Genomic DNA, 17,211 nt, shown 5'->3' on the forward strand with positions numbered 1-17,211 from the left:
TCCAAAGAAAATCAAACACATATCTCACTAGCCATTCTTTTTATAAATTATCTGAATATCTAGAGTCAAGGATTGAAAAATTCTTTTAGCTGCATGGCAAGTAGCAGAGTACATTGTAAAACCACATGACAAGCATATTGTAAATATGGCTCAGTATTTACATATATAGGTAAGTATTGCAATCAAGTAAATATTAAGTTGCCAATAGCAGATAAATAGCATTTATCTAATAGAACTGGGAACAAACACTTAAATTCAAGTAGCAGCTTTCCTGCTAATTAGTTAATTAAATTTTGCTAGCATAAGCATGACTGTCATTAAGCAGTATAGTGATAGTTCATTGTTAATACAATATATAGATTAAGACCGAGCGAGGTGGCGCAGTGGTTAGCACACTGGACTCACATTCGGGAGGACGACGGTTCAATCCCGTCTCCAGCCATCCTTATTTAGGTTTTCCGTGATTTCCCTAAATTGTTTCAGGCAAATGCCGGGATGGTTCCTTTGAAAGGGCACGGCCGATTTCCTTCCCCATCCTTCCCTAACCCGAGCTTGCGCTACGTCCCTAATGACCTCGTTGTCGACGGGACGTTAAACAACACTAACCTAACCTAACCTATAGATCAAGTTTCTATGATTTCCTTGTCTTTTGTTAATGTGTACCCTGACTCATTCCACATCCCTGAAAGTTCCTATTCTTAATGGGATCTATGGAACACATGAAAGAATGTGCATTAGTTACACGTATGATAAAGTGATTGAAAAATGTAAGTATTGTGAGATGTAAGGAATTATTTAGCACAGTAAGGGAGACAGAAAATTAATTGAAATGGGAAACATGGAATTCAGTAGTAGGAGAGGAAGGAAGTATTGTAAAAAAAATGGGCTGGAGAAAAGTAAAGAAAAGTGAAGCTGTGACATAGAATTTTACACAGAGTACAAATTAACCATTGCCAGCAATTGTTTTAAGAATGATTGAAAAAGGTTGTATATTTGCGAGAGGCCTGGACATGCTGATAGGTGTCAACACACACTTTTGTCTACCTCGTGACTTAGTGGATGATGTGCCTACCACTACATGGTTATGGAGAAAGAGCAACTGATCTTAAAATTCAAATCTGATCCATCAGCAGCACAAACAGTATTAGAACACTTGTGAGCTGCAGTTAGCACTAGTTAGATTAGGGATAAGGCATGTAACTGGACTGTAGTTAAGGCTACTAGAACAGGCAAGAGGTTCAAAAGATGCTACAATTCTGCTAGCTTTAGTCTAGACATCTCTAACAGCTTCACTGCTTTGAAGTCTGTTGGAAAAAGTATGCAAACAACTAAAAGAGTTCTGAAACACAGAGACATGAGTGCGAAAGAAATGCAACTTTAGTAGTACTCAGGTAGTTAAAAAGATCAAGAAGGAGTGCTAGAGAGTAGTAATGGGAGGGGAATGTGTGAACTAGTGCAGATCTCCCTGAGCGATGAATACCAAGTAAGTAGTATTTTAAGCCAGTTGCCAGGCTTAGTGATGTCATCCCAAATTAGGGGAGAAAAGTAATTTCGGGAAATCTTCAGTTTAGTAATGGGGGGAAGAGGGCGGGTGTATTGAAAGTGACAGAGGGAGACCAAGGTTGATTTCAGTAAGCAGATTCAAGTGGACGTAGGTTACAATAGCAGGCAGAGACTAGTGTGACTAGATGCATCAAATCAGTCTTTGAACAGATAACCACATCACAACAAAGTGCTTGGGAAAAACCAACTGAGCAAATATAGAATTATTTACTGAAGACCAAAATCTATGTTATTGACTTGTTAGAAATCAGAAAGTCAGACTTAACAAGAATAGCATAAATGTCATTGGATTAGTGAGTGGATTTATGTACCTATAGCAACTGAAAATGTCTCATGATAACAAATGGCAGAAATGAACAGATGCATCAAAAATCATGGCCTTTATAAAAGAAACTGATTTTTGTATTCAATCGTAAATTCCTAATGTGCCTGAATTAGAATGCTTATGTCAGCTATTGAAATTACAATATTGTATTACAATTAAAAATCAATTAAAATCACAGATAGGTGAGCAGCTAATCAGCATGAAATACATGCAGAAAGGTCTTGTACAAGTAAAGTTTATTAAATAATTTATGCCCTATCATCACATGGCTTTTAACTGTCTAATTCTTTAGATTAGAAACAACCTTGATGATGGCCTCATAAAATATTGGTAGACTATGTAAGGAAACAGACAAGACAGACATGGATATTTGAAGTCTTGGATTGTATGTATAGAGAAGAGAATAGATAATTGCTGGATATGTTTATTATTTTATCAAAAATGTTAATTACATTTCATAAATATTCTTTGAACTGTCAAAGTTGCAAAATCTTCTCAATACTTTTAAGCAGTTTCTAGACTTTGAAATGTTAGACTATTTTATTTATTTCATTTGTTCGTGTTTTTTTTTATTATTTTAAAAATTTTCTCCAGTATTCATATGTTCCTTATTGTTCTTATTAATAGTGTGCTATAATGATTTGGTGTGTTGAAGATCAAGATATATAAGTTAGTCATAAAACTGAATATTATCCAATTGAATCCTATGAATTCTCCCATTTTAATAGCGAAGTTAAGGACAATAGAACAAATACTCCCCATATTCATTAAGAAGCATATGAACTCTTTTTTGAGTAATATTTGCAAAATATAAATTTTGGTCTCACAACATATAAAATAACAAGTAACTCTTTTAGGTTGAACAATGGCTAAACAGACTGCAGGCAGCCATGCGTGTATCTATCCGACATTACTTTGGTGAAGGGGTGGTACTTTATGAAGAAAAACCACGTGATCAGTGGCTGTTTGATTTTCCTGCACAAGTTTCACTTTGTGGTACGCAAATCTGGTGGTGCACAGAAGTTAATCTAGCATTTGCGACCCTTGAGGAGGGCTATGAAAATGCTTTAAAGGACTACCAGAAAAAACAGGTAAGCTAAAGCTGTGAATTAAAAGATATCTTACCTACTTTGGATATTGGATTAGGATAACTCGAAACCTAAATAAGGAAAGTGCTTTATTGGTTTCCAACTTGATAGATGTTTCAGTGGGCACTAATACTTTTTCGGTCATGTCATGTTGTGTATTATTCTGTTTCTAACTGCCATTTCATTATGCTCTTCAAAACTTTACAGAGGTACACCCATGAGGCTCTAGGATTAGCATACCTTGAAGACAGAACAGAGTCCCTTTGTACTGATGATTACATACAGTTCACTCCATGTAGTTGTGGGCCAGTATAATGTAAATAATGATAAACAAATGAAACTGAGAGAGGAAACCAATTTATTGATGAGAGACATACAGACACAGTTAAAGACTGTTTATGAGTCTGAATTATTGTCCACCACAAAGATTCAGTTTGCCAGCAGTGGTATCTCACCCCTCTTTCCCAAATTCCAAAGAGATTCTCTTGTATACAGAGCTTAACTAGCATCATTGGGAGAAAAATATGACAGACAGTGGCTCAGGTTTATTCCCGGACTAAATTTTACACATGCTTGTAGACTGTATATTGTAATGAAATTTCTTGACTTTTTAAGTGCCTGGATTCAGTCTCATATGGGTCCAAAATTTTGATCTGTCAGTAAATTTTATTGCAGTTATGAAAAGCAAACATCATTCTGCAGACCAGACATCAGTTATGTTATTTAGGAGGTGCATATTTGATTCTTGGTGACATTTGAAAACAATGCACTAGCAAAACGCCAATCTATGGCATCAGTGACAGGTGATCTAATTGCTAGGTAGCATAGATTTTATTTGAAATCTTACAAATTTAAATCCATAGTCATCCTCTCTGTGCCTTGGTAAATGTTTCTATGTTTGCCACTTTCTTACTGGAAAATACCAGAGACTTCAATCCCTATAGTTAATATAGGATAAAGACATAGAATGTATGACAAAGGTGATTTCATGGTAGTACTTTCACACAATTACTGTGAAAATTATTGACGACCCTATCACTTCTATGAAAGATTCCTGTTTAACACAAATAAACTAATCACATTTGAAAGTGGCATTAGTAAACTTGGTTCTTTGTCAGTCAGTATCTGAACATATTATTTTGTCAGAGAAGTGACTGCCAATTACAGCACTGTGAAATGCTCTGTAAATTGAAGACATTTGCTTCAGAAAGTGAAATGGTGGCTTAAGAATGTAGAAAAAGTGAAAGAACATTAAGTTACTATTTGTACTTTGACTTTTTTACTAGTTACAGATCTAGTCCTTCTATTACATCAATTCATTATTATTGTATAGAGAGGCAAACAAAAAATAATAACACTACTACATATTTAGTAATGTAATTCTGGTACTGCAAGTTACTTTTTGATTTTCTGTCAGTGCCTGACAGAAGACAATGCTCGATTACTTATTCAATACATTTTTTCCTTGTTAACCATTACAACAAATGCATATAGAAACACTTGAAATTTGGTGTCAGTTTTCAGGTATTGCATCGAAATATGAGGTGGTTTAGTTTGTTCTAAATTATTAAAGAAATGCAGTAGAACATCAATAAATTTTGTTTAATTCCTAAATATTGAACTGAGACTTTATCCAGGTCAGAACGTATCCTTAATACTATAACTCATCAGTTCCCTAACAAAATTTTGTCATGTCCTTTATGAAAGCTCTTGACATCACAGAAAATACTATGAGAATATATTTTGTTTACCAGCACCTAGTGACACTAAATTTTAATGTGGTTTTCTGTGTAGACAAGATTTGGCAGAAGCCAAGCAGAGAAATTATTTAAAAGATGTTTGTGTTCAAAATTTGTAGTTTGTCATAGACTATCACATTTTTAAAAGTGGTGGAAGAAGGAAGATGAGTCCCCAATTATATGTTATTCAGTTATCTCTACTTTCATTGCTTCCCCCATGAACCATGGACCTTGCCGTTGGTGGGGAGGCTTGCGTGCCTCAGCGATACAGATGGCCGTACCGTAGGTGCAACCACAACGGAGGGGTATCTGTTGAGAGGCCAGAAAAAATGTGTGGTTCCTGGAGAGGGGCAGCAGCCTTTTCAGTAGTTGCAGGGGCAACAGTCTGGAAGATTGACTGATCTGGCCTTGTAACATTAACCAAAACGGCTTTGCTGTGCTGGTACTGCGAACGGCTGAAAGCAAGGGGAAACTTCAGCCGTAATTTTTCCCGAGGACATGCAGCTTTACTGTATGATTAAATGATGATGGCGTCCTGTTGGGTAAAATATTCCAGAGGTAAAATAGTCCCCCATTCGGATCTCCGGGCGGGGACTACTCAAGAGGACGTCGTTATCAGGAGAAAGAAAACTGGCATTCTACGGATCGGAGCGTGGAATGTCAGATCCCTTAATCGGGCAGGTAGGTTAGAAAATTTAAAAAGGGAAATGGATAGGTTAAAGTTAGATATAGTGGGAATTAGTGAAGTTCGGTGGCAGGAGGAACAAGACTTTTGGTCAGGTGATTACAGGGTTATAAATACAAAATCAAATAGGGGTAATGCAGGAGTAGGTTTAATAATGAATAAAAAAATAGGAGTGCGGGTTAGCTACTACAAACAGCATAGTGAACGCATTATTGTGGCCAAGATAGACACAAAGCCCATGCCTACTACAGTAGTACAAGTTTATATGCCAACTAGCTCTGCAGATGATGAAGAAATTGATGAAATGTATGATGAGATAAAAGAAATTATTCAGGTAGTGAAGGGAGACAAAAATTTAATAGTCATGGGTGACTGGAATTCGTCAGTAGGAAAAGGGAGAGAAGGAAACATAGTAGGTGAATATGGATTGGGGGGAAGAAATGAAAGAGGAAGCCGCCTTGTAGATTTTTGCACAGAGCATAACTTAATCATAGCTAACACTTGGTTCAAGAATCATAAAAGAAGGTTGTATACCTGGAAGAATCCTGGAGATACTAATAGGTATCAGATAGATTATATAATGGTAAGACAGAGATTTAGGAACCAGGTTTTAAATTGTAAGACATTTGCAGGGGCAGATGTGGATTCTGACCACAATCTATTGGTTATGAACTGCAGATTGAAACTGAAGAAACTGCAAAAAGGTGGGAATTTAAGGAGATGGGACCTGGATAAACTGAAAGAACCAGAGGTTGTAGAGAGTTTCAGGGAGAGCATAAGGGAACAATTGACAGGAATGGGGGAAAGAAATACAGTAGAAGAAGAATGGGTAGCTCTGAGGGATGAAGTAGTGAAGGCAGCAGAGGATCAAGTAGGTAAAAAGACGAGGGCTAATAGAAATCCTTGGGTAACAGAAGAAATATTGAATTTAATTGATGAAAGGAGAAAATATAAAAATGCAGTAAATGAAGCAGGCAAAAGGGAATACAAACGTCTCAAAAATGAGATCGACAGAAAGTGCAAAATGGCTAAGCAGGGATGGCTAGAGGACAAATGTAAGGATGTAGAGGCTTGTCTCACTAGGGGTAAGATAGATACTGCCTACAGGAAAATTAAAGAGACCTTTGGAGAGAAGAGAACCACTTGTATGAATATCAAGAGCTCAGATGGCAACCCAGTTCTAAGCAAAGAAGGGAAGGCAGAAAGGTGGAAGGAGTATATAGAGAGTTTATACAAGGGCGATGTACTTGAGGACAATATTATGGAAATGGAAGAGGATGTAGATGAAGATGAAATGGGAGATAAGATACTGCGTGAAGAGTTTGACAGAGCACTGAAAGACCTGAGTCGAAACAAGGCCCCGGGAGTAGACAACATTCCATTAGAACTACTGATGGCCTTGGGAGAGCCAGTCATGACAAAACTCTACCATCTGGTGAGCAAGATGTATGAGACAGGCGAAATACCCACAGACTTCAAGAAGAATATAATAATTCCAATACCAAAGAAAGCAGGTGTTGACATGTGAAAATTACCGAACTATCAGTTTAATAAGTGACAGCTGCAAAATACTAATGCGAATTCTTTACAGACGAATGGAAAAACTGGTAGAAGCGGACCTCGGGGAAGATCAGTTTGGATTCCGTAGAAATGTTGGAACACGTGAGGCAATACTAACCTTACGACTTATCTTAGAAGAAAGATTAAGAAAAGGCAAACCTACGTTTCTAGCATTTGTAGACTTAGAGAAAGCTTTTGACAACGTTAACTGGAATACTCTCTTTCAAATTCTGAAGGTGGCAGGGGTAAAATACAGGGAGCGAAAGGCTATTTACAATTTGTACAGAAACCAGATGGCAGTTATAAGAGTCGAGGGGCATGAAAGGGAAGCAGTGGTTGGGAAAGGAGTGAGACAGGGTTGTAGCCTCTCCCCGATGTTATTCAATCTGTATATTGAGCAAGCAGTAAAGGAAACAAAAGAAAAATTCGGAGTAGGTATTAAAATTCATGGAGAAGAAGTAAAAACTTTGAGGTTCGCCGATGACATTGTAATTCTGTCAGAGACAGCAAAGGACTTGGAAGAGCAGTTGAACGGAATGGACAGTGTCTTGAAAGGAGGATATAAGATGAACATCAACAAAAACAAAACGAGGATAATGGAATGTAGTCAAATTAAATCGGGTGATGCTGAGGGAATTAGATTAGGAAATGAGACACTTAAAGTAGTAAAGGAGTTTTGCTATTTAGGGAGTAAAATAACTGATGATGGTCGATGTAGAGAGGATATAAAATGTAGACTGGCAATGGCAAGGAAAGCGTTTCTGAAGAAAAGAAATTTGTTAACATCGAGTATAGATTTAAGTGCCAGGAAGTCGTTTCTGAAAGTATTTGTATGGAGTGTAGCCATGTATGGAAGTGAAACATGGACGATAACCAGTTTGGACAAGAAGAGAATAGAAGCTTTCGAAATGTGGTGCTACAGAAGAATGCTGAAGATAACGTGGGTAGATCACATAACTAATGTGGAGGTATTGAATACGATTGGGGAGAAGAGAAGTTTGTGGCACAACTTGACTAGAAGAAGGGATCGGTTGGTAGGACATGTTTTGAGGTATCAGGGGATCACAAATTTAGCATTGGAGGGCAGCGTGGAGGGTAAAAATCGTAGAGGGAGACCAAGAGATCAATACACTAAGCAGATTCAGAAGGATGTAGGTTGCAGTAGGTACTGGGAGATGAAGAAGCTTGCACAGGATAGAGTAGCATGGAGAGCTGCATCAAACCAGTCTCAGGACTGAAGACCACAACAACAACTTTCATTGATTATATTTCAGTCTGTTGGGAAATAAATACTTAGTAACTACTTGCTAAGAAATTTCAATAATTCACAATTTGTTCTCTTTTTAATAATACTACAGATCAGTTTGATCCTTTTTTTTTCTTTGTTCATTTTCTTTGCATGGTGCATCCTTTATGATTTATGATTGCACAATCTCAAATTTCATTTCTTAATTATAACTAATTGTTTGGATTGAATAACATATTCTTGTTGAACATTACTTTGATTTAGGTGTTAATCCCATTTTCTCTCCAATTCATTCCTCTTTTAAGATACATATAAATTAAAAGTGTTGCAGCAAAGAATTTAAGAGAAAATCAAAATTCTTATCATCTGCAATTTCTGCTTAATTAACTTCACTCCATGTTCTACTAATTTTTTTTCTGAATAATGCTAATTTTTTTCTAAATAATGCAGTTAAATCATTATTTATCATACTGGATGATACAATACATCTTTACTTAATGATACCTACCTTAAGATGTTTTATTATCATCATTTGGTCATCTAAATTTATCTACCCGGATAACTGAGTGCATTAAAAAGGTAAATGCTGGGCTGGTTCCTATATCCCACCTCAGATACATGATACACAAACATCTAGAAAATGTTCTCACACTTGACCATGTGCTTTACTCTAGGTAAAGACAGATGGGGTAAGGTATCCACCTCTAGATGCAGAAAGATGGGGTACACAAAATATGGGGGTACACAGAAACATTTTGATGGAAGTGTGGAATCAGGAAGCTCATCCAGGCCATAGCTGCCACTAACATTGCCAAAGCCTATATGACAATGATGACTGCATAAAGAAATGGTAAAAAGACAAAGCAGAAGAAGAAATTTGGTCATCTAACTTGCTAATGTCTTGTCCATAGATACAGCATTTTATTGCTTGAGCAGTACTGCATTTGTCTTTTGGACACACAAAGTAGTCTTATTTAAATTTTTTATTCAAAGATTAAGTTTGGGAGTGCAACAAAAGTTTTCAGTGCACTTTCCTTAGAATTTAAGGGGATAATTTCTGATATAAAGACGTTCTTATTTTGTGCATCATGTTATCTTTATTGTTTTAACAGATTCAGCAACTAAGCACTTTAATTTCATTACTGCTTGGAGAACTGACAAAACAGGATCGACAAAAGATAATGACCATCTGCACAATTGATGTTCACTCTCGGGATGTTGTAGCAAAATTGATACAATCCAAAGTGGAGGCTGGATCCGCATTCCAGTGGCAGTCACAGTTGCGGCACAGGTAACAAAACTGATGCTGTTACATCTTTGTCATGTTACATTAATTGTTACAGTGGTGGTAATTGTTCACTTGTCATCAGCTTTGTAATAAAATTTATCAGTCCAAGAAATAATTTCTTGGTAGGTTATATGCAAGATGCACAAAATTACAAAGATTCACTTTTTAGCTTTGAGTTTATCATGTGTGACTGTCTCCTGGGAACAATAATTGTACTCATTTAGAAAGACTGGACAGATCCATTATGACACCAGAATAAGCTGGACAGACGGGTGGCACATTCACATGGGGAAAGCATGAAAATCACAAAAAAAATTTAAAAAATGATTTTTTTTGGTGAATAACGTAATATGGATCAATGGAAATGATACAGCAAATCTAGTAAGTCTGTAGATCAAATAGTAAAGTTCCTACTGTCCAAAGGTGGAATTAGTGACAAGTTTGACAGTAACCCCACATCACAGGATGGCAATCTCACAGGGCAAGAGGCACCTTCATACTTTTGACTATTGCCACACTATCAACAGCATTTTTTGTTATTATTATTATTATTATCATTGTCATCATCATCATTATTGTTGTTATTAACAGCTTCTGTTTGATCACTTACAAGTCTTGAGGCACCAAACAACTTTATGAATGTAAGCTGTATTATGAGTTTTGGAAGCAAACATTGTAAAATAAAAAAAAATTATTATTTCTCTAATCCCCAATGTGACAGTAAAAAAAGAGATGGCTGCAAGGATATGAGTCTGAATCTCATCCTTTTGGAAGACAGATGTTAGTCAAGCAGAGCACATTCAATCATTCAATGTTGCCTTCATGCAACATGAAGATTTCCGTCATTTGGCAAAAGCAAACTAAACACAATGACCTTCAAAGTCAGTACTTTCTCTTGGTTATCAAAAACTGATTTTCCCTCCTGGAGTAGGGCCAATATTATGAAGAGAGGACATTTCCTGGACACCATCTTTGAGATGAGACCTCATCTACCTCTTGAAACCAGAACTTTAATTAGTGAACGTAAACGGAAAATTTTTCTGTGGTACAGTTTTTATATGAAAAACATCACTCATTTTACAAAGAAAATGAATTTAAAACTTATTAGAGCTGATTTTTATTCAACTTTTTATTGTTAACACATCTTGAGGTTGAAGCTCTTTTGTCCTTGTTTCCTTCAACAATACTTATGTTTTTGGATCGGGTCCAGCTTTAGCAAAACACAGTTTTGTTTTGTATCCCAAACATGTTTCACTGCAGTTGCAGCATCATCAGTGGGCTTTTATTTTATGGATGTTAAACATAAAGAATTTTCTTTTTACTTTGGTAAAAAGGTATGAATACATAACTTTATGTGTTCTTCAAAATTTGTCACTACAATTTTAAAAACTAACATTTTACTTAGGTAAAAAAGTATGAATACATAATTTGATGTGTTCTTCACAAATTTGAAACTTCAATTTTACGTACGTACAAACAGAACATTCTTTATGTTCAGCAGCCATAAAATAAAACCTGCTGATGATGCTGCAACTGCAGTGAAACATGTTTGGGATATAAAACAAAATTGTGTTTTGCCAAAGGCGGACCCCATCCAAAAAAATAAGTATTGTTAACACAATGCACTTCTTTAAGTCTTAGTATTATTTCAGTTTCTTTGTTTCACATTAGTTGTATATGTGTGTCCCCATCCCCTTTCCCCCCAGTTTTTATAAACAAACTTGTTTTTAACTCTCTTACAAACATTTTATGCTTCTCCAGTAAAAGGTAGCTTTTTTAATTTACATGCTTTCCCATGTCAACACCCCAAGTATATTCAGAAAAATTAAGATGAGAGCCATGAAAAAGGAACAAGGAAAAATCAATACCACTGACTGAAGGAAGAATCATAAAAGCTTATCCTTTGCCAAAACTGTGGGATTTGTTGGTTTTTAGCATTGTATGTCCCAGTGATTTCTCTAAGCATTTGTTGACTAGTGGAATGGTTTCCTATGGACAGTTTTGTTTATAGTTTTTGGACGTATACTTAGAATTTACTATGATGATCTGCAGATATTTTTGATACACTATTGACTACTGTATTGGTAAAGAGATATTGATCATGTAATCACATCTTAAGTTAATTTTCAATATAATTCTATGATTAAATTCTGTGGAAGACAATAGTAAAAAATACTATGTTACTGCTCTAATTGTTAAATATATTTCATACTACGCTTTCTAAAACAAAACAAAAAAAAAAAAAAAACAAAAATAAAGAGAAGAATTAGTCTTCTTTCACCAAAAATTTGGGAGTACATTTTACTGAAATTACTGGATGGGAAAGTGTCCAGTAACAGAGCAATACCCACATGTGGTGCTACAAAAGACTGCTGAAGATTAGATGGCTAGATGAGATGACTAATGAAAAGGTACTTAATGAATCATGAAGAAAAGAAATTTGTGATACATCTTGATTATCCTCAGCCATTCAGGGATTGTTAAGTCGGTAGTGGAGGGAAGTATGCAGGGTAAAAATTGTAGATGGAGACTACCATTAAGAGGTTCAAAAGAATGTGGGCTACAGTACTTCTGCAGAGATTAAGAGACATTCACAATGTTAGCCAACATTGAGAACTGCAACAAACGAGTCTAAAAAAAAATCGAAATCGTTAGAGATGGAATGCATTTTAACTTGGAAAAGAATTAAAAAAGAAGCAGTCTTGGCCTTTTTAGGGACCTATTCTCTCATATGTAAAATATCCTGTCATATTGAAAACTTAAATTAAACAATGGAAAATCCAGGATGGAATGTAACAATATTATGAGAAGGAAAGTAGCGACTCACCATATAGTAGAGATGTTGAGTTGCAGATAGGCACAAAAAAAAAAGACTTATAGTTAAAGCTTTCAGCCATTGGCCTTCATCAACAATAGATACACACACACACACACACACACACACACACACATACACACACACACACACACACACACACACACACACACACACACACATGACTGCAGTCTCAAGCAGTTGAAATGACACTCACACACTTTAATTGTGAGAGTCGTTTTGTTGTACTTAAATTAAATTAGTCAGATGAAAATTTGAACTTTGCGACTCCCATATGTGGACTTACATTGTAACTTCAGCACCACCACCCTTCGTTGTTTATTTCATTGTAGATGAATAGTTTCAGAAACTGCCTTCTATGACAGTTCTTTATACACATAATGATGCAACCCATAGAGCAGTTCCTCCACAAACATAATGTACTTTGTTTTATTTGTTACAGCCACAAGAAGAATCCAAAATTACATACTCGTCAACTAGGATTGTAAGATACATGAAGACAATTAATACAATATAACAGATAAATAAAACAACTTTCAGATCAAGGTTTAGATTAAAAGTCATGGAGCAAGTACAGAGATTAAAACTCAACTGATTTGTCATAGCATTGTCATCAGCATCACAACCATTTGACATCTAATGCTGAGTAAATCTCACCATTGACTTTATCACAAGTTGTGGGCCTCATCTATATCTCCATATTATTCATGCATGTTTTGTAATGTCATCAACTCGAAATTTACTATCTTTTGGTATCTAACAAAAAACTTTTGTGATCCCTCTGACAACCGCTTAGTTCACTAAATATCTCACCCATCTTCATTACATTCATAATTATACCTTCCATGCCACTACATTTCCTGGTCCATACATTTGTATTTATGACACTCCTAGTAAATCTGAGCATACATTTCTTGATTGCCCAGTGAGAAGTCTTCAGTTCTTGGTTTTCACATTTGAAAACTTGTTTGGTTCACCAAATGCACACCATACTTTTACTATTATGTCTATTTTTTGTCTCCATATAGTTGCTGTCTTCAATTACTTGAAATACAAGAACTTATCGACTGTTTCTGTGAATTATTCATATAATTATTCATGCATGCATCATCTTACAATGATACATCGTTTGTCATCATACACACACAGGTATGTCTTTTTATAAGGATAGGACATGTGGTCACTTGCTCATTGTAAATTTGTATTATTTTATTTTTTGTCAAATGTTTGAGAGGAGCAAAAACAAAACTCCCTATAAATTACACAATGGAATTTTGTTTGGATTTTCATAGGCAAATGAAGAGTGAAAAATGGACAAATGTGGTTAAAACTGAGTGGTCAAGTATGGTGCCAAATTGATCAGTGGAAAAAAATATTTAACTGTTTGACAGTAATCTGAGTAATTAAGAAAAACTTAATGATTGATCTAAACCAAAATTACACATTCGGTTTTTGTCCTAATGTTCTGAGCCAAAGGAAGACTAGCTCTGTTAATGAAGTATCAAAAAATATCAAATCACAGTGAAAATTGAAAGTCCTCTGCTGTCTCTTGACCTATATATTTTTAATAATAGAATACAGATTGATGTTTAAATATATTATGTATCAAGCTTTTTGAACAAAACTTTGAAATAAAGTAAAAATTTGAAAAAAATACATTCAAATGTTTTGTGAAATGGCTTCTCTAAAATAGAGAAATAAAATAGATTAAAGGAACATCTGAGTCACCTTTCAATAATGGTTGAAATCATGTACAGCAAATGAGATGCTGGTTGAGGATTTAAAGTTCCACTTGGAATCTTGGAGTTATAAAGAGTACTATCAGATATTTGTGTGACAGAATTTTGCTTAGTGGTCTCCTTATATGACTAACGCATGAGCATCTCAGACTCTGTACATCTGTATTTATTTGGAGACTACTGTTTGTAAAAAGTGAAACACTCACAAGCAATGGTAGAGAATGTGTAGAACAGCAGAACCATAATAAGTGACTTACATGACAGAGAGGTGTCATTCATTCAGGCCCAACAGCGCCCACTTTTGTGTGACTCAACAGATAGTGTTAACGCAATACTCAATCCGTATGAAGACATTATACAAAGTGGAAACGTGTAACCAAGTGCCACTATCCCTCGCCAACATCACAGTGTGGAATAGTGTGTTTTAACCAGGCAGAATGACATATCTCCAGGAGGCAGGTCTGTCAGTTTGTCACATTGTCGCTCATATAGGGCACACTACATCAACAGTGAGGCACATATGCAGCTAGTGTAGAGAGGACGTCTGTACACAGCATCGACAGGGTGCTGGACTGCAATATTTGACCACAACGCAATATGACTGCTGTCTTGTCCACTTGGCCATTGCAGAGAGAACCATTTTGTCATTGGTGTTAGTGTGATGTTGGCGCATTGCAACAGATGTGGACATGTCTGAGTCAACAGTTGGACACTATCTTCTGTGGGTTGGGCTGGTGGCAGGCATGTCATTGCATCGGCTTCCATTGATTAGAGCCCACCAGTGCTGGAGACTGCCTGGGACATGTGAATGTCGACATTGGCATGCTGAGTGGCAACGTGACATTGGTGTGCTGAGTGGCAAAATATAGTGTTTTTGGACGAGTCTCTCTTCAACTTGTCCTACTGTGATGGCTACATACACATCCAATGGCCCCATGGTGAATGCAATAGGACAGACTGTATTGTTGAGTGCCATAGTGGACAAACATCAAGTGTGATGGTTTGAGCACCACAGTTTATAACACGTGATCTCGCCTCCTATATCTTGAGGACAATCTGAATAACTACCACTGTATCAGGGTGGTTTTACAGCTCAAGGTACTGCCCCTCTTGCAGGCTGTTCCACATGCCATATTTCATCAGGACAACATCTGGCCACACATAGCGAGGAATGTGCAAGCCTTCTATGAAGAACGATGGGTGCCAATACCTCCCTGTTCTGCCTGTTCGTCTGACATGCTGCCCATTGAAGACATCTGGGATATGGTCGGTCACCTACTTGTTCGTTCAGGTCCATAAGTGATAAAGAATTTTAATACTTTGACATGTCCTATATTACACGTACATTTACTGTACACAATGTAATCTTACAGAATCGAATAAAATTCAATTCAATTCAATTCCTCCTGCAGCTACAGTTGATGCATTGTGGACGTGCCTACAAACCACATGGCAGAGTATTCCCCAGCAGCATAATCATGTGCTTTTTGACTCCATGTCATGACGTTTAGCAGCTCTGATTGCACTATGTGGTGGCACTTTTCCATGCTAAATTTCTGCAGTCACAGTGCACATACAGGTCTGTAATGGTAATCATCTGTGTAGTTTCATGTCCTTAATAGGGGGAATAAATTTGATTGTAATCACATCTCTCCAAACAGTAGTGTATTATTTTGTTTTTGATGAGCTGAAAAATGGTTCAAATGGCTCTGAGCACTATGGGACTTAACTTCGTCATCAGTCCCCTAGAACTTAGAACTACTTGAACCTAACTAACATAAGGACATCACACACATCCATGCCCGAGGCAGGCTTCGAACCTCCGACCGTAGCGGTCGCACGGCTCCAGACTAGCACCTAGAACTGCTCATGATGAGCTGATTATATGTTATTTTAGTCTTATTACAATTGATTTTCATACCTACTTTCCAACTTTTTTCCATAATCTTCTATTCAGTAAAATTACAATCATACTTTATGGCTGCCTATCAATAACATTCAGGAAGTGAAATTCTGATATTGCCAGTAGACACAATAAAAATAGAAAGAATCAATTTCTACCTCTTAGGACTGTTAGTTCTTTTGTCAAGGAGGAAGAAGATATAGTTTGTTGCAGTTTGGAAAGGAGGGATTCACTCAGACACAGGGATCCACCTGATGTGAAGGCAAGGGGAGACAAACATCATCCTCTGTGGTTTTTGTTGTTGTTGAACATGATTCAGTTACTGAAGCCTGACCATTGCACTGCTTTATCAGATGTCGTCTGCTCCATGCATAGTTATGGCTGTAGGGAAATCCTACTGTGACTTTTCTTGAATAGTGTATGAACACCTTCTGTATATATAATCCACATATTGTCTAGCAACATATATAACGTCAACTGGATAACATAAGACTTCAGTCAGATCATAATGTCCAACATGAATCCTTCAAGTAGGAGCCTGTCCAGGGATGAACGAACCTGAATGACATTTCATTAAAATTTTATTTTTCTGTGTAAAATCATATCTGTTGTCAGAAACATGTATATCCTCAAAGGACTTTGCAGTTCTCCATAGTATGACGGTGATGCTAAGAACTTCTATGTACTTCCTCTGGCGAAGCTACTGCGATTGTCATCATATCTTTAGGACATGAGTTGTCCCTCAACGTAGTTCTCCACATGCAAATATAAAACAAATTTGCACAATATTTGCACTCTCCTCTAAAATAACTTGTTTTATGGTTTTCATTTGCAATTATCTTCTGCTGGCAGGGATATGTGTCACTCCTCTGGAATCATATGTAACACTGCAAATCATACCCTATAATGATCTTCATGTTGACTGGATGTTAAATCGCTGATGACTTGTATCAGGCAGGTCTCTCGTATCCTGCAGCCTGAGTGACCTGCCTCTCCTTCCCTGTGCTCCAAAGCCTATCCTTCTTTCTTCCCTGATGTAGGAACTGACAGTTCATAAAACTAGGAATAGACTTTTTTATTGTCATTTTTAGTATGTTTAACAGTAGGACTGAAATTTTGCTTCCTGAAGATAAGTATTGGTGAACTTTACTGCCTATTTGCAATGATATCTATCTGCATAATAGGAAAATAGTAAGATACCATCTGCAAAATGAAGGTGATTTATGTGTTGTCAATTAA

At 36.5% G+C, this 17,211-nt stretch overlaps 1 protein-coding gene across 1 annotated transcript in view; it reads left to right on the plus strand.

Moving 5' to 3' along the window:
- LOC126252221 (dynein beta chain, ciliary) overlaps positions 1–17,211 on the plus strand; it is a 769,797-nt gene that overhangs the window by 331,655 nt on the left and 420,931 nt on the right. The window contains exons 32-33 of the mRNA XM_049953092.1: positions 2,746–2,979; positions 9,319–9,497. Coding sequence (XP_049809049.1) covers positions 2,746–2,979; positions 9,319–9,497 — 413 coding nt within the window. The remainder of the gene's footprint in view (positions 1–2,745; positions 2,980–9,318; positions 9,498–17,211) is intronic.

This window comes from Schistocerca nitens, chromosome 4 (genome assembly GCF_023898315.1).
Source record: "Schistocerca nitens isolate TAMUIC-IGC-003100 chromosome 4, iqSchNite1.1, whole genome shotgun sequence".
Classification (NCBI taxonomy): Eukaryota; Metazoa; Arthropoda; class Insecta; order Orthoptera; family Acrididae; genus Schistocerca; species Schistocerca nitens.